At 44.7% G+C, this 23,046-nt stretch overlaps 1 protein-coding gene across 4 annotated transcripts in view; it reads left to right on the top strand.

The window, feature by feature from the left end:
- The window catches only part of COL4A6 (collagen type IV alpha 6 chain), a 279,946-nt gene that overhangs the window by 154,623 nt on the left and 102,277 nt on the right, over positions 1–23,046 (top strand). For all 4 annotated transcript variants that reach the window (XM_083159360.1, XM_083159361.1, XM_083159358.1 and 1 more), the window contains exon 5: positions 10,668–10,802. In XM_083159360.1, the coding sequence (XP_083015486.1) occupies positions 10,668–10,802 (135 nt within the window). The remainder of the gene's footprint in view (positions 1–10,667; positions 10,803–23,046) is intronic.

Genomic DNA, 23,046 nt, shown 5'->3' with positions numbered 1-23,046 from the left:
TTTAATTGTTCCTTTTATGACTACATTTCCATTTTCACCCATTCTGCCTCTTCCCAGCACTTATTAATAAGCAGTTGCCAACCTCTGCCCTCTCACCAAACACTGCTGCCTTATACGGTCTTTGAATTCTATATTTATAGAGTTTGACAGTGGAAGCCAGATTCTCAATGAAAGGACATGCAGAATTTAAAGGGCCCCGTTAGCAGCATAATACAGCCAAGGGAAAAGAATAACAATAGAAATCTGTGGAAACTTAGGTTTAGTTTGATTGGCAATTAGTGAAATCAGAGCATTTCATATTTTATAGGATAGGGGTTGTGTAGTCCGCTGGATGCTTAGAACCTAGCACATATACAGAAGACAGGTGCCGCTCTGAATATTTGATCTGAACATGTCTTTTTAGTAAATAAGCATAATTTTAGATAGTGCCAAAATATCATGCAATGTTTTAGAAAGAATGCCCAATGATTCGCATCAGTCTTTACCTGAGTGAAACAGTCTAACTTCATGATAATTATTGTTTATTGTGTGGCTCCATATAATTTGCAGTGTAATACAGACAATACAGATACTTAAGTACAAATGATGCATAATAACGTGTTTCAAATAGACTTCCCACAGTCCGGTAGCATCTGAGCATCTGAAAGAATCCAATGCAAACAAGCACAGAGAGCACATACAAACTCTACATTGATAATGATCTGATTTATGGCATGTAGCTGAAAATAGAGATGAGGGCATGTTGACATTACTGCGGGATAGTATTGGACAGAAGCTTAAATACGCCTTTTTCCTGAACATCAGAGATGTATTAAACCTCATAGGAAGTGGAGCATGCAGAGGGGGGGTACCAATTGTCTGGAATAAATCCTTCCCCACAGCCTGGCCAGCGCCCTCTACATGCAGTATAAAAGGTGGAATGGAGTAGCACATGCCCAGTGGCAGCATATTTTCCTACCAAGACTGCAGTGTGTGTGTGTGTGTGTGTTTCTTGATCTGACTGCTCAGTCACCGCACTGGAGAGTATCTGGTAGGTGGCTAAAGGTCCATACACACTGAGCGATTTTGCCCAGCGTGTATGGGCAGCAATGATTGTGAAAATCGGTGGGCCCCAAACAGGGGCATGATTTTAGAAAAAGGGGGCATGGCTTCACGGGATGACGCTCCTATAAACCACGCCTTCCATGTGCTGTCACTGCGGGGGCATGCCCAGTGCTCTGTGAGCTGCTGGCACGCCCCTAGTCCCTTTGCCAGCGATGAGTTTTTCAGCATTGTTAAATGTCGGAGACTCTATAAAAGATAAATGGCGATTCCATGCACTATTTGGTTGAATGAGGCTTGCATTGACTAGTCTATTTACGAGAAATGCAGCAAAATCTCTCAACACTCAACCATGTGTGTGATGTTAAATAAACAGAGCTTTTTCTTTATGTTTTGTACAAATAGTGCACAAACGAACCCACCCATGCCAAGACAAGTCTCCATAGGCCTTGTACTGTACATACTGTACATACCAGCTGACGTAATAGACTTCTATATAGCTGAACTTCTATATTTCCTCTCAATTTAGGAGTGCACTTTTTCCAGATACAGCAAAAAATAATAATAATAATAATAATAATAATAATAATAATAATGATTATAAAAATGGAAAACCGGTATGAATGAAATACAATCCAGCACAGATAAAATGAAAACACACAACTCTGGTGCCCATCCACTAGTCAGATTTGGCCTGTTTTCTACCTGAGACCTACAGGTATATGAAGAAAATAGGCCAAATCTGAGCTCCCTTAGATCAGGTGTGCGGCTTTATCTCAGATTCAACTGTCCAAAGACTCTTCTCTGCAGATGCCAAATAGACTGAATTACATGTATCAATATATCTACATATACTGTAAGTATAATTGAACAATGTTTGTGTTGTAGCTCTTGAATGCTTTAACTAATCATCTTCAAACTTTGCACTCTACCTTCTCATCTTAAGGGACCATCTAAGGCCCTTATTCTGGTTGGTGCGGCCGGAGCCGCACACGGTGCTCCGGCCGCACAAACCAATCCCCGCCCACGAGACGGATCGCCACGGCCGTCCGTACACGGACGGCTGGCGATCCGCATAAAAATGGTGGGGCGTACGCCTCCACCATGGTGGGAGCTGCCCCCTGCATTCGATGGTCGTCGACCATCGAAGGCAGGGCCGCACGCCACAGCAGCTCCCGCAAGCTGAGACCACACGGACAATCGTCCGTGTGATAGCTTGTATGGGGGCTGAGAGCTGACATCCGGCGACGTCAGCTTTCCGCCCCCATCAGTGGCGTCATAGCCTCATTACCATGCATACGCCCCGCGTTTGCATGGGAACGCCCATGAAACGCGGGGCGTATACATAGGGAAATGAGGGTATGAAGCCCCTCACGCCCCTATACGCCCCCTTTGCGGCGGACGAAATACGTCTGCGGCGAATGGGGCTGCACATGCGCAGATTGACCTCTGCGCATGTGCAGACTAAAAACATCGGCGGTACGGCCGCACGCGGGCCGTACCGCACGATGCAGAATAAGGGCCTAAGTTTGAAGATGGGTTTAACACCTCCATGTCGGTTTGTATCTACCCAGTTTGTTTAATCACTGTTGTTTCCAATTGTGAAGCGCAACGGAATATGCTGCGCTATATAATAAACTGTAAATAAATAAATAAATGGTACTTGTGTTTCACGGCGGCAGCATAAGATACGTTGTCAGTGCAGCCCAACGGCTGCCTAGCGTAGCAAGCGTAGTGTCTCTGCGGCAGCCCCGCGTAGTTAGCAAAGTCACCGTACTGTCCCCGGGAGCTGCAGCTCTGTCCCTATCATCCCTGACAAGCCTAGTGAGCGCCTCTCACACAGCGCCAGCATGATCCCTTCTCCGCTGGCGGACGCCGGCGGAGAGGGGATCATGCAGGCGGAGAGGTGCTCCAACTGTCTGAGACGCAGGAGCGTCTCATGCACAATAAAGGAGGCATTTGCCAGTGCTCCATGTTACATACTGGCAAATGCCTCCATTTGAAACCCCCACTATCCACGCCAGCCCGAAGTGTGGCGAGCGGACGTGTTAAGCGCCCCCCAGACTTGTTCATACCCGCACTATCCACGTCCGCGTGGATTTGATTTAATAAAATGTGGCGAGCGCAGCGAGCCACTGAGGAGGCAAGGGCATGTGGGTTACTTTACATGTATTCTGCGGCTCCTCGCGGGGTTTGCTGTGCTCACCAAGTTCTGGGCTCGGTGGCTCGCTGCGCTCGCCACACTTCATAAGATAAACTCCACGTCAATGTGGATAGTGGGGTATGAACAAGTCGGGAGGACGCGTAGCTCGCTGCACTCGCCACGCTTCAGGCTACCGTGGATAGTAGAGGTGTTTAAAGAAACATTCACACCTGCCATATCATACACTAGGCTACTTCTGACAGGGACACTGACTACGCTAAGTGGCCGTGGGAACACTACGCTACTTCTGACTGACTACGCTGACTACGCTAACCACGCTAAGCAGCCGCAGGAACACTACGCTACTTCTGACTGACTACACTAACTGCGCTGGCCGCGGGAACACTACGTTGATTCTGACAGGGACGCTACTCTGACAACGAAACTGCTGCCGTGAAACTACACAAGAACCAAATAACTAAATCGGACAAGCCTTTAAGGGTGCTGTCATAAGAGTACATGCTATTTCTGTTATTTTCAGGCATTGGGATATGTCGTTGGAAAGCTTATGACTTTCTGAATACAACACAATAAACAGACTCCCTTAAGTGGACCCTTAAAGGCCTAACATTTTCACTTTACAAAACTTTTGACAAACTGATATTAATAAGCGACTCATTGGCAGAGTGATCGGTGACTCAAACACTCTAGATATTGTTGTGAAATCCATGTGAGATTAATCCACAGTCAGTTCTTTTTTTATGTGCATGGTGAGACCGGCATACACCTGTCTGTGGTGTCCTCTATCCCTTTTATGGTATGCAACCCTGTCATTTCTTGCATCCCTGACCCACATTCTGTAGTGGCCGGACCACTTTTTGGGCCCCGGGACCCTGGCGGTGTCGGGATTGTGGGCCTTAGTGGCTGTGAACCTAATGTGGACCCAATCAATGTCCTTTACCCCCTATGTTATGCAAATTACCTGACCCACTTTGTGTAGTGGGGAGACCCCTTTTTGGGCCCACAGCGGTGTTGGGATTGGGGTATAAGTAGTTGTGAACCTAATCTGATCCCACGCAATGCCCTCTGCCCCCTCCGTGTTATGGGGGTATCCAAATAGGTGCAATCCGTTTTCTGCTGATAAAAACGGCCTGAAATCAAAATTTATGACCAATGATCTTAATGTGAATTTCTTGCCAAATAGATGAATGGACGGTTCTCAAAGTCTGCTCCGTATTTTTTAACAGTATCGGAGGAGAGTCTACTAGTGGTATCTCTGAGGACCAACTCTGGTTTCAACATATAGTATATAGTATCAGATACACTAAATAGGGATAGTGAGGCATCAGAATCCTTCACCCTTAGCACAAGAGGTGGCAAGCGCCATAACTTTCACTGCTTTTTAATGCATTTGAAAATAATAAAGCTCTGTCATCTGTGCTTTTCCACTGGTGCCCATGCTATGTGAAGAAGGGGCCAACTCTGATAACCTTAGTTTTGGTGGTTCTTAAATTTGGTAATTTCTTTACATGATTAGAGGTCTATGTTAGATGGCGGTATCCACCGCTAACAATGTCTACTACCGAGCAAATTAATGGATTGACCATGGCAATTTTCTATAAAATATGAGATAGATACACAGATGGTGTAATGGTTAATATTACTGCCTCACAGCACTGAGGTCATGGGTATGATACAAACCATGGCCCTAACTGTGCGGAGTTTGTATATTCTTCCCGTGCTTGCGGGTACCCCGATTTCCTCCCACAAACCAAAAATATACTGGTAGGTTCATTGGCTCCCAACAAAATGAAACACTAGAATGAATGTATTCTCGTGTACATGTGGTAGGGAATATAGATTGTAAGCTCCACTGATGTGAATGGCCAAATGTTCTCTGTAAAGCGCTGCAGAATATGTGTGAGCTATATAAATAACGGGAAATAAATAAAAATAATAATAGTTCTTCCTATCCATAAAAGGAGACATAAACCTAGGAGCAGAAGAAATATTCTGTGACCCTTCTAACCTCTCAGGATGATGTTCCTACTCTTAACAATCATGGGATCCTCAATAGGTTGATGACTTAGCAATACACATAATTGACTTCTACAAAGCAGAGGAAAGCTACAAAGATATTCTAAGGAATTTCCATGGTCAGAATAGAAATAGAAGTTAAAGGGAGTTTTTGAAGTCAATGCAAGATCTGGGAGAGTCAGAAATACCATGCCACAGTCGCCATTTTGATTTATTTCATCTTAAATCCAACAAGTAAAATGAGTTTTGCTAGAACATATACAGAAATATGTCATGTCTATACTCTGCAGAGGTTGTGATATTTTTTTGCTTAGAGTTTCGGGGCGGGATGTACTAAGCATTGAAAAGTGGTACAATGGAGAGTGATAAGCCACCAGCCAATCAACTCCTACATGTCATATTTCAAACATAAGGGAGGGGTCTTGCGGTAAGATGCAAGAAAAGACTGATTCAGTCTTACCTGGGGCACACTTTAATTTGATGTATGTTGTATGTTGTAAGACCCCTCCCTTTCCAGTGAAGTTCTCTGAAACTTGTTCTGGGAGCACCACCAACAGGCTATACCATAGATCATCCTTTGATGATAACAATGTTGGTCTAACAATCACAGAATACCCTCATAAGATTGTGTGCGGACTCAACAAAACCCTTTGCTTATATTTCAAACATAGCCTGTGGCATGGCAGGTAGGAGCTGATTGGCTTGTGATTTTATCACTCTCCATTTAACCTCTTTTCAAGCTTAGTACATTTGGCCCTCAGTGCCTGAAGCAGAGGTGGATACTATGCTGATGTTTGCACAGTTCACTGATTTTATTTTGTAATGTGCATGAGCATACCTCCCAACTGTCACGATTACAGCGGGACAGTCCCGATTTTCGGGTCCTGTCCCGCTGTCCCACCCGCGGCAGGCATTGTCCCGCTGCGGGGGGTGGCAGTTGGGAGACCCCCCAATCTAGTAGAATAGACGCTGTGCGCATGCGCACAGCGTCTATTCTCGTATGAAAATGAGGTCGCGGCTAATTAGCATAAGCCACAACCTCATTTGCATACGCCCCGCCCCCTTTTCTACAGGTCAGAAGTTGGGAGGTATGCATGAGTCTCAATGTGAATAACCAATTCCAGTCACAGTGAAAGCTTGTGCACAGAGTGATTCAGAGGCAGTGTGCATTTAAGGTAGATGTTCGATGGTGCAACCGATGGTCTTTGTCTGCAAGCGCCGAATTAGATATGCTGCAGGTGGACGCCTCTGTGCAAACTCCTTTGACTGTTGCATTAGCATAATTTTGCAGTAGCGCTCTGTAGAAAGACGCAGTGGTGTGACGAGATTTGTAACCACATATTAGTTAAGGAATTATTTTAAAAACCTTCATACTGCTCTTGGAAACTATCGGCCTAATTCAGACCTGATATCAGGAAAACCATGCTGCACTGCAGGTGGGGCAGATGTAACATGTGCAGAGAGAGTGGGTGGGGTGTGATCAAACTGAAATCTAAATTACAGTGTTAAAATAAAGCATCCGGTACCCTGCACAGAAACAAAACACCCAAATGTAGCTCCCTATGCACATGTAACATCTGCCCCACCTGCAGTGCAGCATGGTTTTGCCCATTTTGAGAACAAATTAGTCCTGAGATCTGAGTCTGAATTAGGCCCGATATTTGGTAATGTTATTTCAGATTACATGGGTGATAGGTGACATTCTGTTCTATTTACTGTGTGACATCACGCTGTGCTGCTCAGGTCCAGGTGTTCCATCTATAGTACAAATACCTTCACTCGCTAATGTACATTTAGCTTTCCAGTTACAGAAGATTTTCTAGGAAATGAATAAATACAGTGTAACTTGGCAGGTTCCTACAAGTGTAGTGGTTTCTTCTAATACTGTAAGCCGAAGTGAGAACATCTGTCAGCGTAACCTCCTACAATCTGCCTTGGCTCCTGGCTTGGTAAAGAGTTTAGCTCCCTCTGCTGAATCATTACATGACATTGCGCCCAATTTCCAAACTTTTTTTCCCCCTATATTATTTGTAGTTTTATACGAACAAAATACATTCTAGTGAATTAGGGCCTCTTAGCAAGGCTGCAGTTTTTGCAGATGAACAAAACCATGCTGCACTGCAGGTGGGGCTGATGTAACATGTGCAGAGAGAGTTAGATTTGGGTGAGGTGTGTTGAAACTGAAACCTAATTGCAGTGTAATAATAAGGCAGCCAATATTGATTTAAAAATGTTGCCCAGTGTTTTCAAACTCAGCAGCGCTTCTCGCGTTACCGCCCCGGCAAATAGCGCTAGTTATTTCCAAGTCACCGCGCGGACCCCGCCGACTTAATGCACAGTGCTGCAGGGACCCCGCTGCCCGCATGGACGCTGCTTACCAGCCACCGCTGCCCGGACCAATGCACAATGCTGCAGGAACCCCTGCGCCGTACAGACCCCCCTGCCTGCCCCTGCCAGCTCCCCGGTGATATACATGCAATAAATCGCATGCGATTTATTGCATGTATAATTTGGAACATCAAGTGGCAAATTGTAAGCAGCCTCCCGGGAGCTGCCAGGGGTCTCTACAGGGCATACTAGTGTATGTGGACCTTAACAGGTATGAATCAGGCCCTTAGGGGTGTATTCAATGCCCCCACATACGCTGATTCTCCCTTGCTCCGTTTTTGGAGCAAGGGGAAATCGGCATATACGGCCACAGAAGCAGCTAGACTCACGGCTAAACGCAGCGGGCTCCCTGCATTAGCTGCGAGCCTCGCTGTTTGGGGGAATCCTCGCTGTCCTGTGACAACAAGGATTTCCCGGAACAAAGAATAGGGTGAGTGGCCGACGAGGGGGTTAAACAGCTAGGATCGCCGGTTTTCTGCAATCCCCACCGTTTAACCCCCTCGCCGGCCGCATTTAATACAGGCCCTAGGATTCTCGATTACAACAACCACAACATATTTTCCTGTAAATCAATGTCAATATAATGGTAATTTAAGTAAGAAATGAGCAAGTCTTTCATTTCAAGTATGTGATATCATACTTGGTCACCTTCCCCACGGTAGGCTCCTGATTTTTGGGGTACTCCCTCACAGCTTCGGAAGAGTCTGCAACTCTCTCGCATCCTGCCTGCTTCCTTGTGAAGCTGGCAGGATTGTATGTTACTCGCCAGCACAGGAGCCGCGGGACAATTTCCCTTGAATGGTATCGCTCATTCAGGGGTAGATTTACTAAGCGTGGTGAAGTGATAAAGTGTCTGGTCTTTATCACCAGCCAATCAGCTCCTACCTGTCATTTTTCAAACCAAGCCTGTAACTTCACAGTTAGGAGCTGATTGGCTGGTGATAAAAAAACAGACACGTTGTCACTTCACCGAGCTTAATAAATCTCCCCCTTAGGCCCTTTTGACTGACAATTTAAAATATCACTTACTTTGTGCGTTATGTAAGATGAACAATCCACGCTTCTGCGTGTTGTTAATGACCTCACCATCTTCTGTACATGCAGCTCAATACGACCATATTGTCAATGACTGCATGTACGGAACAGGGACCCGATGACATCACTGAATGGTAGTGTTCATGGTGTATAAACTATATAATTTTTTTCCGGGAGTTAAATGAAAATCATTGAGGATATCTATCGCTTATGGAGCGAATCGTCTAGTGCTGGGGTTCTCAAACTTTTTTGCCTTGAGACCCAGCAGACAATAGAAATTATTACAGTACTCCAGCAAGTTACCACAGAATGCCCACCATGTGTGGTCATCACAGTGGCAAACGCAGGATTTTTAGAGGGGGTTTCCAGATTTAATCCATAGTCTCCCACTCTGCAACACATTGGATTAAGTACAGGAGTCTGGGGGAGTGGTAACAGCCCTAAAAAATTGTCTTTTTATACACTGGATACAGTATGGAATACAGTATTAATATTTAACAGTACAGATGGTCTTAATATAGGCTGTGTCAAACATTTAAATAAAATAAGTGACCAGGGAAAGGTTACACATGCCATAATAAATAAATACACAGACATAATAGAACCAGTACTTTGTAAGCTCACATTCTCCCACCTCATGTTAAGGCTCCTGTCTCTTCCTCCTGGCAGCTACTCTCTGATCTATTGCAATGTTTGAGGGCTCAGATCCACACACACACACACACACACACACACAGCAAACTTGGTAGAAGAAGCTGCGCAGCTCTGCTTTGTCCATTACACTGATGTGGTGGCAGCTCTGTTGATCATATTATATACCAGTGCTATTGTCATAATTTAAGGCACTTGCCAAGAGGAGAGGGTTTCCGGGCAACCAGAAACCCCCCTGCACTTGCCTATGCATCAGAGTGCATATGCACAGTAGTTATTGCAGAGGCACTTAGGGGAAAACCAATCAGAATCTACTTCTTACTTTTTTAGTACCCTCTAGAAAATAGTAGAAAGGATCTGATTGGTTATAGCAACATCACATGTGAAGTAGAATACACATCTTAGTAAAGTTCCCCCCAAATGAGGTGAGGAGCCTAAAGTAACTTACAATTCAACTGATTTTTCAGACTCCTTGAATCACTGACTGAGATATTAGAAATCTCTCTCAACCTGACTGTTGCAACATGGAATTGTGACTCCATGGTGCAGTGGCGTAGCCAGATATTTTTCTCCCCGCTCCCAAAAAAAATGCCGGCGCCCCCCCTTTCCCCCCATAAAGGGGCGAGGTGATGGACTATGGGTGCCACTGGCTGAGCTGACAGGCGAACCAGACCCAGGCACTCCGTGCATATCTAATGAGCAGGGACCCAGCACAGTGCATATTTATTGAGAGGGTCCCCGTCCTGTGCATAGGTAGTGAGCAGAACCTGCTCATTACCTATGCACAGGGTGGGGACCCGCTCCTTCAATATGCACTGCGCTGGGTCCCTGCTCATTAGATATGTACAGTGCGGAACCAGCTCAGCACACACTGCTGGCTAGGTCACCTGTCAGTTCAGCCAGCGGCGCCCACCACAGACCCCTTTTAGCGCTGCTCCCCCAAGCTGCTGCGGGGTCTGCCACATATGTAGCTACGCCACGGCCATGGTGATATGGATGCGACCCACTTTGGCGTTAGGACTCACAATTTCAGAGCTGTCAGGGTTTTATTACATATACAGACGGCAAAGGGGGTCGTCAAAGACTCATGGGAGTGCACATCGTTAACGATATAGTGCGTACACACTAGACTATATGCACAGAAATATCACTGACAATATTATTATCGCGTAGCAGCATAAATGTTACTGCTATAACATCAGTTTTGTTGCTGTAACTATTCTACTTAATGTTTTTGTATTTTATTGTTATATAGAATTGTAAAGTTGTAAATCCTTTACGTTCTCAGTAAGGTAAATTTCACTTTAATTGCTGGAATCAATGTATTTTTTTTTCCAAATATTTTTTATATATCTGTGTATTTGTTTTATAGGGTCGTCCCGGTCAACTTGGAATGCAGGGTCGAGCAGGTCCCCCAGGATTCCAAGGGCCAGAAGGAATTGCTGGATCAAAGGGTGAAAGAGGATCTCAAGGATTATCAGGACCGTCTGGACCAAAGGGGGACCAGGTTTGTTCGGTTTTATCGCTTTAATTCAGAAATATAAACTATTGTTCGTTTTCTATGAATAACTGTATATCTCATTCAACCAAGAAAAACAGACCCACTGTAGGTTTAGCTGTGAGGTAAAAGACCCATATCCCTCCAATTTAGACATATTAGTCCTAAATTTTCTGTCAGCCTTTAGAGGGATTGACTGAAATCCAGTAAATTGGAGACTATGTAAATGTAAACATGGAAATCTGTATGGCATAACTGAACCTGAGAAAGGTACCAGAATCTCAGGTAATTAGTGCCAATTAAGCCTTTTCTATACTAAATTAAATTGTATTTTTACATGGGAAAGAAATTAGTGACATCCCCCGGTTTATTCTTCTTTAAATGTCATTATGTTTAAATCAAACGCATCAAAAGAGATTTCTAGTACAGCAATTGGTTTAAGAAGAAATACATACTGGTTCTCAATACCCTATATATATATGTCAGGACCAGATCTACCAGTAGACAGATTCCTAGGGGGTCAAGAATCTGGGTGTGGCCCTAATTCTGATTATCACAAAATTAACGATAACTCAGCCAGACAGCCTTGTTAAACTTAATGCAAACGGCAGGTGTTTCTTCTAAAATACGCCACCTCCACACTTTAACTTCAGGTTCTGGAAAGTCAGTAATGGTATGTGGGCCGTGGTGGGAGCAGTAAGCTCATGTTTTGCATAGGGTACTGAGAAACCTTCCACTGGCCCTGTATATATGTCTTTAGAGATAATTTATTTATTAACAGTTTCTTATATAGCGCAGCATATTCCGTTGCGCTTTAAAAAGGAGACAGTGATACAACAAACTGGGTATTTATAGACAGTCAAAAGGTAGAAGGGCCCTGCTCGCAAGCTTACAATCTATAGGGAAATGATTCTGTACAGAATCTACTGTAATTCCAATTTGGTTATTCTGGTGGTGAGAAATAGATCCAAGTAGATCCAAATAAATCCAGGTGAGATTTAAATAAATCCAAAAAAGCCAAATTAATCACTTCCCCTGCTAATCACAGGTGCTCTGCCTGGTTACTCAGAGTTATAGTTATAGACAATAAAGTATCCTTAAATGTATGTTGTTATTATCATTATTATTATCATTATTATTATTATTATTATTATTATTATTATTATTCATAATATACGCTTTTATATAGCAGAACAAGGGGTCTGCAACACCTTACAAAATACTTAAGTAGAAATAGAGAACATAAAACAAGAAAAAAGTGCAAATAGCTTAACCCCTTCCTGACAGAGCCAGTTTTTGCGTTCCTGACAGAGCCCTTTTTTTCAAATCTGACATGTATCACCCCCTCACTTTTTTTTGCTTTTACTTATCCCAGTGATTTTGAGATTGTTTTTTCGTGACACATTGTACTTCAAATTAGTGGTAAATTTGGGTCGATACAGTCTGTGTTTTTTTGTGAAAAATACCAAAATGTCGTAAAAAAATGGAAAATTTAGCAATTTGCAAAATGTTAAATTTTCTGCTTGTGAGACAAATAATCATACCACTCAAAATAGTTAATAACTAACATAGACCATATGTCTACTTTATGTTTCCATCATTATTTCAACTTCCTTTTAATTTTTTTGGACACTAGGAGGCTTACAATATGAATAGCAAATTCTCAAATTTTCAAGAAAATTTCAAACACTGATTTTTTTAGGGACTAGTTCAGTTCTGATGTGACTTTGAGGGACTTGTATGTGAGACACCCCCATAAATGATACCATTTCAAAAACTGCACCCCTCACAGTATTCAAAACAGCATTTTGGACGTTTGTTAACCCTTTAGGTGTTTCACAGGAATTAAAACAAATTGTAGGTGAAATTTCAAAATTTCATATTTTTTTGCAGATTTGCAATTTTAATACATTTTTCTAAGGAACACAGTACATTTTACTAGAGAAATGTGACTAAAAATTGATTCCCCCAATTCTTTTGTTTTCATAAATATCCTATATGTGGCCCTAGTGTGCACGTTGACCAAACCACAGGCTTCATAATAGAAGGAGCACCTACTTGATTTTGGAGCCTCCTTTTTATGAGATTATTTTTTAGGCACCATGTAGGTTTCTAGGCACCATAAGATGTTAAAAGTTAGGAACCCCCCCACAAGTGACCCCATTTTGCAAACTACACCCCTCAGGGAATTCATCTAGGGGTATAGTGTACATTTCAAACCCCCAGGGGTTTCACCAATTGTGGTACAACTGGGCAGTGAAAATGAAAAATTACATTTTTTACACAAAAATGCAGTTCTGGCTCCAAATTTGTCATTTTCACAAGGAATGAAGGAGACCAAGCACCCCAAAATCTGTGCCCCAATTTCTCCCGAGTACGGCAATGCCTCACATGTGACCAAAAAATACCATTTGGGTGCATGGCAGGACTCAGAAAGGAAGGAGTGATTTTTGGATTTTGCAGCTCAGATTCTGGTGGAATGTTGGTGGGTGCTATGTTGCATTAGCAAGACCCCCCAAGCACCAATACAGTGGAACCCCCCCACAAGTGACCCCATTTTGCAAACTACACCCCTCAGGGAATTCATCTAGGGGTATAGTGTACATTTCAAACCCCCAGGGGTTTCACCAATTTTGATACAACTGGGCAGTGAAAATGAAAAATTACATTTTTTTACACAAAAATGCAGTTCTGGCTCAAAATTTTTCATTTTCATAAGGTATGAAGGAGAAAAAGCAACCCAAAATCTGTGCCCCAATTTCTCCCGAGTATGGCAATGCCTCATATGTGACCAAAAAATACCAGTTGGGTGCATGGCAGGACTCAGAAGGGAAGGAGTGATTTTTGGTGGTGGAATGTTGGTGGGTGCTATGTCGCATTAGCAAGACCCCCAAAGCACCAATACAGTGGAACCCCCCCACAAGTGACCCCATTTTGCAAACTAAACCCCTCAGGGAATTCATCTAGGGGTATAGTGTACATTTCAAACCCCCAGGGGTTTCACCAATTTTGATACAACTGGGCAGTGAAAATGAAAAATTACATTTTTTTACACAAAAATGCAGTTCTGGCTCAAAATTTTTCATTTTCAGAAGGTATGAAGGAGAAAAAGCACCCCAAAATCTGTGCCCCAATTTCTCCCGAGTACGGCAATGCCTCACATGTGACCAAAAAATACCATTTGGGTGCATGGCAGGACTCAGAAGGGAAGGAGTGATTTTTGGATTTTGCAGCTCAGATTCTGGTGGAATGTTGGTGGGTGCTATGTTGCATTAGCAAGACCCCCCAAGCACCAATACAGTGGAACCCCCCCACAAGTGACCCCATTTTGCAAACTACACCCCTCAGGGAATTCATCTAGGGGTATAGTGTACATTTCAAACCCCCAGGGGTTTCACCAATTTTGATACAACTGGGCAGTGAAAATGAAAAATTACATTTTTTTACACAAAAATGCAGTTCTGGCTCAAAATTTTTCATTTTCATAAGGTATGAAGGAGAAAAAGCAACCCAAAATCTGTGCCCCAATTTCTCCCGAGTATGGCAATGCCTCATATGTGACCAAAAAATACCAGTTGGGTGCATGGCAGGACTCAGAAGGGAAGGAGTGATTTTTGGTGGTGGAATGTTGGTGGGTGCTATGTCGCATTAGCAAGACCCCCAAAGCACCAATACAGTGGAACCCCCCCACAAGTGACCCCATTTTGCAAACTAAACCCCTCAGGGAATTCATCTAGGGGTATAGTGTACATTTCAAACCCCCAGGGGTTTCACCAATTTTGATACAACTGGGCAGTGAAAATGAAAAATTACATTTTTTTACACAAAAATGCAGTTCTGGCTCAAAATTTTTCATTTTCAGAAGGTATGAAGGAGAAAAAGCACCCCAAAATCTGTGCCCCAATTTCTCCCGAGTACGGCAATGCCTCACATGTGACCAAAAAATACCATTTGGGTGCATGGCAGGACTCAGAAGGGAAGGAGTGATTTTTGGATTTTGCAGCTCAGATTCTGGTGGAATGTTGGTGGGTGCTATGTTGCATTAGCAAGACCCCCCAAGCACCAATACAGTAGAACCCCCCACAAGTGACCCCATTTTGCAAACTACACCCCTCAGGGAATTCATCTAGGGGTATAGTGTACATTTCAAACCCCCAGGGGTTTCACCAATTTTGATACAACTGGGCAGTGAAAATGAAAAATTACATTTTTTTACACAAAAATGCAGTTCTGGCTCAAAATTTTTCATTTTCATAAGGTATGAAGGAGAAAAAGCACCCCAAAATCTGTGCCCTAATTTCTCCCGAGTATGGCAATGCCTCATATGTGACCAAAAAATACCAGTTGGGTGCATGGCAGGACTCAGAAGGGAAGGAGTGATTTTTGGTGGTGGAATGTTGGTGGGTGCTATGTCGCATTAGCAAGACCCCCAAAGCACCAATACAGTGGAACCCCCCCACAAGTGACCCCATTTTGCAAACTAAACCCCTCAGGGAATTCATCTAGGGGTATAGTGTACATTTCAAAGCCCCAGGGGTTTCACCAATTTTGATACAACTGGGCAGTGAAAATGAAAAATTACATTTTTTTACACAAAAATGCAGTTCTGGCTCAAAATTTTTCATTTTCAGAAGGTATGAAGGAGAAAAAGCCCCCCAATATCTGTGCCCCAATTTCTCCCGAGTACGGCAATGCCTCACATGTGACCAAAAAATACCATTTGGGTGCATGGCAGGACTCAGAAGGGAAGGAGTGATTTTTGGATTTTGCAGCTCAGATTCTGGTGGAATTTTGGTGGGTGCTATGTCGCATTAGCAAGACCCCCCAAGCACCAATGCAGTGGAACCCCCCCACAAGTGACCCCATTTTGCAAACTACACCCCTCAGGGAATTCATCTAGGGGTATAGTGTACATTTCAAACCCCCAGGGGTTTCAACAATTTTGATACAACTGGGCTGTGCAAATGCAAAATTACATTTTTTACACAAAAATGCAGTTCTGGCTCAAAATTTTTTCATTTTCACAAGGAATGAAGGAGACAAAGCACCCCAAAATCTGTGCCCCAATTTCTCCCGAGTACGGCAATGCCTCACATGTGACCAAAAAATACCATTTGGGTGCATGGCAGGACTCAGAAAGGAAGGAGTGATTTTTGGATTTTGCAGCTCAGATTCTGGTGGAATGTTGGTGGGTGCTATGTTGCATTAGCAAGACCCCCCAAGCACCAATACAGTGGAACCCCCCCACAAGTGACCCCATTTTGCAAACTACACCCCTCAGGGAATTCATCTAGGGGTATAGTGTACATTTCAAACCCCCAGGGGTTTCACCAATTTTGATACAACTGGGCAGTGAAAATGAAAAATTACATTTTTTTACACAAAAATGCAGTTCTGGCTCAAAATTTTTCATTTTCATAAGGTATGAAGGAGAAAAAGCACCCCAAAATCTGTGCCCCAATTTCTCCTGAGTATGGCAATGCCTCATATGTGACCAAAAAATACCAGTTGGGTGCATGGCAGGACTCAGAAGGGAAGGAGTGATTTTTGGTGGTGGAATGTTGGTGGGTGCTATGTCGCATTAGCAAGACCCCCAAACCACCAATACAGTGGAACCCCCCCACAAGTGACCCCATTTTGCAAACTACACCCCTCAGGGAATTCATCTAGGGGTATAGTGTACATTTCAAACCCCCAGGGGTTTCACCAATTTTGATACAACTGGGCAGTGAAAATGAAAAATTACATTTTTTTACACAAAAATGCAGTTCTGGCTCAACATTTTTCATTTTCAGAAGGTATGAAGGAGAAAAAGCACCCCAAAATCTGTGCCCCAATTTCTCCCGAGTACGGCAATGCCTCATGTGTGACCAAAAAGTGGCAGGACTCAGAAGGGAAGGAGTGATATTTGGATTTTGCAGCACAAATTCTGGTGGAATGTTGGTGGGTGCTATGTCGCATTAGCAAGACCCCCAAAGCACCAATACAGTGGAACGACCCCACAAGTGACCCCATTTTGCAAACTACACCCCTCAGGGAATTCATCTAGGGGTATAGTGTACATTTCAAACCCCCAGGGGTTTCACAAATTTTGATACAACTGGGCAGTGAAAATGAAAAATTACATTTTTTTACACAAAAATGCAGTTCTGGCTCAAAATTTTTCATTTTCAGAAGGTATGAAGGAGAAAAAGCACCCCAAAATCTGTGCCCCAATTTCTCCCGAGTACGGCAATGCCTCATGTGTGACCAAAAAGTGGCAGGACTCAGAAGGGAAGGAGTGATATTTGGATTTTGCAGCACAAATTCTGGTGGAATGTTGGTGGGTGCTATGTCGCATTAGCAAGACCCCCCAAGCACCAATACAGTGGAACCCCCCCACAAGTGACCCCATTTTGCAAACTACACCCCTCAGGGAATTCATCTAGGGGTATAGTGTACATTTCAAACCCCCAGGGGTTTCACCAATTGTGGTACAACTGGGCAGTGAAAATGAAAAATTACATTTTTTTACACAAAAATGCAGTTCTGGCTCAAAATTTTTCATTTTCAGAAGGTATGAAGGAGAAAAAGCACCCCAAAATCTGTGCCCCAATTTCTCCCGAGTACGGCAATGCCTCACATGTGACCGAAAAATACCAGTTGGGTGCATGGCAGGACTCAGAAGGGAAGGAGTGATTTTTGGATTTTGCGGCTCAGATTCTGGTGGAATGAATGGTGGGTGCTATGTGGCATTAGCAAGACCCCCGAAGCACGGTGAAATTATGAACCTAATAATCCATAGATGTGTGGTATATTTTAAAACACTCCTTTATACATAGGCCGGGTTTGTCGGGGCAAGTGTCACACTGGAAAATAGTTTGCTTTCTTATTCCCTTTTTATAGCAAACTTTGCACCTTTTTTGTGTCCTGCCCTTTTTTCCAGTGGAGGGGATTTCATCAGGAAAATGCTGCCCTGGTACAATACGGGGGCCAGTACTAGAAGTACTGGGGCCCTCTGCCTGCTGGTTCCCAAATATTAGGCCCTTTATGACTTCCTCTTGAAAGTGCATAAATGTCCCCCTCTGGCCGGTAGAACGGAATAGCACGTAAGCGTTATACAGTGCCATCTGGATGATATACACGGCCAGCTTCTTGTACCAGATTTTTGTTTTCCGCAGGGCACTGTACGGCTTCAGTACCTGATCTGAAAGATCCACTCCGCCCATGTACTTATTGTAATCCAGGATACAATTATGTTTGGAGGTGTGGGTACTGGTACCTCGTACAGGGACGGAGGTGGTACTGTCTCCGTGAATTGTTGTCAGTATAAGGACATCCCTCTTGTCCTTATATTTGACCAACAACATATTTTCGGTGCATATTCCCCTGCTTTCACCCCTTCTCATTACTTGGGCAATGTGCGTTTTTGGGAGGCCTCTTTGGTTCTTGCGCACAGTACCGCAAGCTGCTGTACCTCTTGAACCAAGGGCCTTAAACAGGGGGATGCTAGTGTAAAAGTTATCCACATAGAGGTGATAGCCTTTATCCAGGAAGGGGTGCACTAAATCCCAGACAATTTTTCCACTAACACCTACGAGGGAGGGGGGGCATTCTGGCGGTTCAATTCTTGAATCCTTCCCTTCATATACCCTAAACATGTGGGTGTACCCTGAGGTGCTTTCACACAGCTTATACATTTTTATGCCATACCTTGCCCTCTTACTGGGAAGGTACTGGCGGAATTTAACCCTTCCTTTAAAATGTATAAGGGACTCGTCAATACAAATAAATTTTTCAGGGATGTACATCTCTGCAAATTTGGCACTGAAATGATCAATGACCGGCCTGACTTTGAATAGCCGGTCAAAGGTGGGATCATCTCTGGGAGGGCACTGTGCATTATCGTTGTAATGCAAAAATTTAAGGATCGTCTCAAATCGAGCCCGGGGCATGGCCATACGGTAAAATGGGGTGCTGTACAGAACATCTGTACTCCAATATTGCCTAATTTCTGGCTTTTTTACTATGCCCATATGAAACACCAGACCCCAAAACGTCATCATCTCTACTGCATCTACAGGGGTCCACCTAGCAAATGATGACGTGGGGTTTTGAGCAATAAACTGCTGGGCATATAAATTAGTTTGGTCCACCATTAAATTTATAAAATCATCAGAGAAAAATAATTTGAAAAAGTCAATTTCTCTGAGACCTGTGGAATCAAATTGGATTCCTGGCATGGCCAAAAACTCAGGAACCTGGGGCTCAAAATTGTCTGGTGGTGGGGTCCATACGAGATCAATTATTGGGGGGGGTCTCAGCTGCTCTACGGGGGCGTCTTTGAGGGGGTCCCTCATCACCAGAGGAGGAAGAGGAGCTTAAGACAAATCCTTCAAATTCCCCGCTTGCATCACTGGCTGTGTCAGAGTCAGAGGCAAGCATGGCATATGCCTCCTCCGCTGAATACATTCTTCTGGATGACTGGGATGACATTTGGGATGACATTTGGGATGACATTTGGGATGCCATTTTTATTTTTGTGTTACTGGTAGTGAAATGTTTCAACACGTGTATAGTGTAGGGGGGGGTACAAACTTTATTTCAACCCGGGGGGTATGTAGTGTGTAGTGTGTATGTAGTGCAGAAAAAAAAAATACGGTACTCTTTACCTAGAACGGCGCCCATCGCGGTGATCGCGACATCGCGGGCAGCACATAAACGGCCGCGACGCGATGCCCGCGATTACCGCGATTTTCCCATAGGGAACAATGTTAAAAAGTCAGATTGATCGCGATTTTGCATTCAATGCCTCAATGCCCGCGATTTTCCCATAGGAATCAATGTTAAATGGGCTACAGAGCCCAAATAGCCCCAATTAACCCTTAAATGTCCCCCAAATTTTTGTACGCCACCCCACGATCCACGCCAACCCGAAGCGTGGCGAGCGCAGCGAGCCCGCGAGGGGCGGCGGTACGCGTCCTCCGACCTTTTCATGCCCTACTATCCACGTCGGCGTGGAGTTGAGAATAGAATAGTGTGGCGAGCGCAGCGAGCCACCGAGCCCGAAGCGTGGCGAGCGCAGCGAGCCCCGCGAGGGGACGCGGATACCTTCACAGTTATACGCGTCCCCTCGCGGACTTCACAGGTGTCCGTGGCGACGCCGACACCTGTGAAGCCCGCGAAGGGACGCGTTTACCTGTGAAGGTATCCGCGTCCCCTCGCGGGGCTCGCTGCGCTCGCCACGCTTCGGGCTCGGTGGCTCGCTGCGCTCGCCACACTATTCTATTCTCAACTCCACGCCGACGTGGATAGTAGGGCATGAAAAGGTCGGAGGACGCGTACCGCCGCCCCTCGCGGGCTCGCTGCGCTCGCCACGCTTCGGGTTGGCGTGGATCGTGGGGTGGCGTACAAAAATTTGGGGGACATTTAAGGGTTAATTGGGGCTATTTGGGCTCTGTAGCACATTTAACATTGATTCCTATGGGAAAATCGCGGGCATTGAGGCATTGAATGCAAAATCGCGATCAATCTGACTTTTTAACATTGTTCCCTATGGGAAAATCGCGGTAATCGCGGGTACCCGATTTTGATGTACCCGCGATTTACCCGCGATTACCGCGATTTTTTACCCCCGACGCCCGCGATTCTGATCGCGGGCGCCGTTCTAGGTAAAGAGTACCAAAAATACTTTATAAAAAAAAAAAAATTGAAGGGGTTAAAAAAAAAAAAATTGAAGGGGTTAAAAAAAAAAATTGAAGGGGTTAAAAAAAAAAAAAAAAAAGGTCCTGCGCCAAAAATTGAGCACAGATGTTGGTCAGTAACGTCCGTCACTGAACAGCGCTCAAAGGCAACAGGAATTTGATCAAAAAAAAAAAAAAATAGATCAACCCTGTGCCGAAAAAGCTGATCAGTGATGTACGTCACTGATCAGCGCACAGTGGCCACAGGACACCCACAAAATCACAGTGTGTGTAAAAAAAAATAAAAAAAAGACCCCACAGCACCCTCAAAAAAAAAAAAGGTGATCAGTGATGCGACACTGATTACCAGTGAGGGGCAGCAGGTGCACAACCTTTGGTGCAACTGACAGTGCAACTGGCAGCAACTGACAGGTATATATAAAAAAAAAACCCTGCGCCCCCAAAAAGTTGCTGATCAGCACAGATATACTGATCAGCACAAAAGGGGGGGTAGCAGACACAAAATATACACTCTCTATCACTCTCTGTCACTATCTCTCTCTATCTCTCACTATCTATCACTATCTATCACTCTAGGACACTGCAGCAGCAGCACTGACAGTTATATGTATAAAAAAAAACCTGCACCCCCAAAAAGGGGGGGTAGCAGACACAAAATATACACTCTCTATCACTCTCTGTCACTATCTCTCTCTATCTCTCTATCTCTCACTATCTATCACTATCTATCACTCTATGACACTGCAGCAGCAGCACTGACAGTTATATATATATAAAAAAAAAAACTGCACCCCCAAAAAGGAGGGGTAGCAGACACAAATCTCTCTATCTCTCTATCTCTCACTATCTATCACTATCTATCACTATCTATCACTCTATGACACTGCAGCAGCAGCACTGACAGTTATTTATATATAAAAAAAACCTGCACCCCCAAAAAGGGGGGGTAGCAGACACAAAATATAGCTCTCTCTGTCACTATCTCTCTATCTCTCTCTATCTCTCTCTCTATCTCTCTATCTCTCTATCACACTGCAGCAGCAGCAGGAAGTCCCAAGAAGTCAGATCCAGGAAGCGTCCAGCACGCTACAAGCAGTGATCAGGTAAGGTATTTGCAAGGATCAGGTAAGTATTAGCAAGGATCAGGTCAGTATCACGGCAGATAGGCACGGTGACCGCTCTGCACGCTATTCCAGACCGGAATGGCGTCTGCAGCGCAGTCACCGTTAGTTTAAATGTCGCGCCTTGGCTGTGATTGGTCCGTGGGTCCCACGGACCAATCACAGCCTTGGGGGCAGGTGGGGTGAGGGTGGGGTGAGGTGTCATCGTCACCGATGACCCCCTCATGCCCCCTGACGCCCGGCGGTGATTGACACCTGTGTTACCGAGCGTCTGATTCGCTGGTAACACAGGAAAACGTTGTGAATGGCTGTTCACACTGAACAGCCAATCACAGCGATCGCCGACGGGCGGGTGGCATCGCAGCCCCCCCTGGGCATGCAGGGACATGTCTGCTGTCAGGGACAGCAGACATCGTCCCTCTGTCACTGCGTCTCTAGACGCAGTGACAGTTTAAAGTCATGACGTACATTTATGCCATGTGTCGGGAAGTACATCCCGGCCATGACGTAAATGTACGTCAAATGTCGGGAAGGGGTTAAAGTACCAATTATCCGATAGCAGAGATTTTCAACCTTTTTACCTTGCGGCACACTAAATAAGATTTTAAAATTGCCAAGGCACACCATGAGATCCCCACAGGGCAAAACACATTGGCCCCCACAGGAAAAAAAACAAACCTATTGCCCCCCATATAAAAAACAATCACACTGGTCCCCACATGTAACACGAATAAAATACATTGGCCCTTTAAATGAAAAGAAGAGACCAGTAAATAACAGTGGAACTGGTGGTGGCTGTAAACTGGTTTGGGCATCTCTAGATCTGGGGGCACACTTGAGAACAGCTCAAAGCACACTAGTGTGCCACGGCACAGTGGTTGAAAAACACTGTCCTATAGCATGGGATACAAGCTGCATATACATTGTTGCATATGCAATCATAATACCCACAAAAGGAGAGCTGACTCTCAGAATGCAGTTTTGGTGCTGTTGTTGGCAGTGTGAGGAGATGATGGTCATAAGGCCCATACACACTGGGCGGCTTTGAGTTAAAAGTCACTGAAAACAGCAGGTTTCAGCTCAAAGCCGCCCAGTGTGTATGGCCACTGCTGTGCTCTCCCGTAACATCGCCGGGAAAGCCGCTCATCTGCTGGTTATACCAGCAGACGAGCGGCTTTCAGGCCGGCTTTGCATAACGCTTCGCTATGCAACGCCGTCCTCCCCCCTCCGTCTGTGCCGAGCAGGGGGAAAGCCGCTCAGTGTATATGCACTGAGCGGCTTTCCCCGCAGCGGTGATTTTCATCATCGCTGTCCATACACGCTGGGCATAGTCGCCCAGTGTGTATGGACCTTAAGTGAAGGAGGTAACAGCAAAAGGGGAAAAGAGAACCCTGCTTGTGTCCGGGTGGGGAGCAGACAGGGGAGTTGGAACAGTGGGAGGGGTGGGAT

This window comes from Crinia signifera, chromosome 9 (genome assembly GCF_055691185.1).
Source record: "Crinia signifera chromosome 9, ASM5569118v1, whole genome shotgun sequence".
Taxonomy (NCBI): Eukaryota; Metazoa; Chordata; class Amphibia; order Anura; family Myobatrachidae; genus Crinia; species Crinia signifera.
This window is presented reverse-complemented; position numbering and strand designations above follow the sequence as displayed.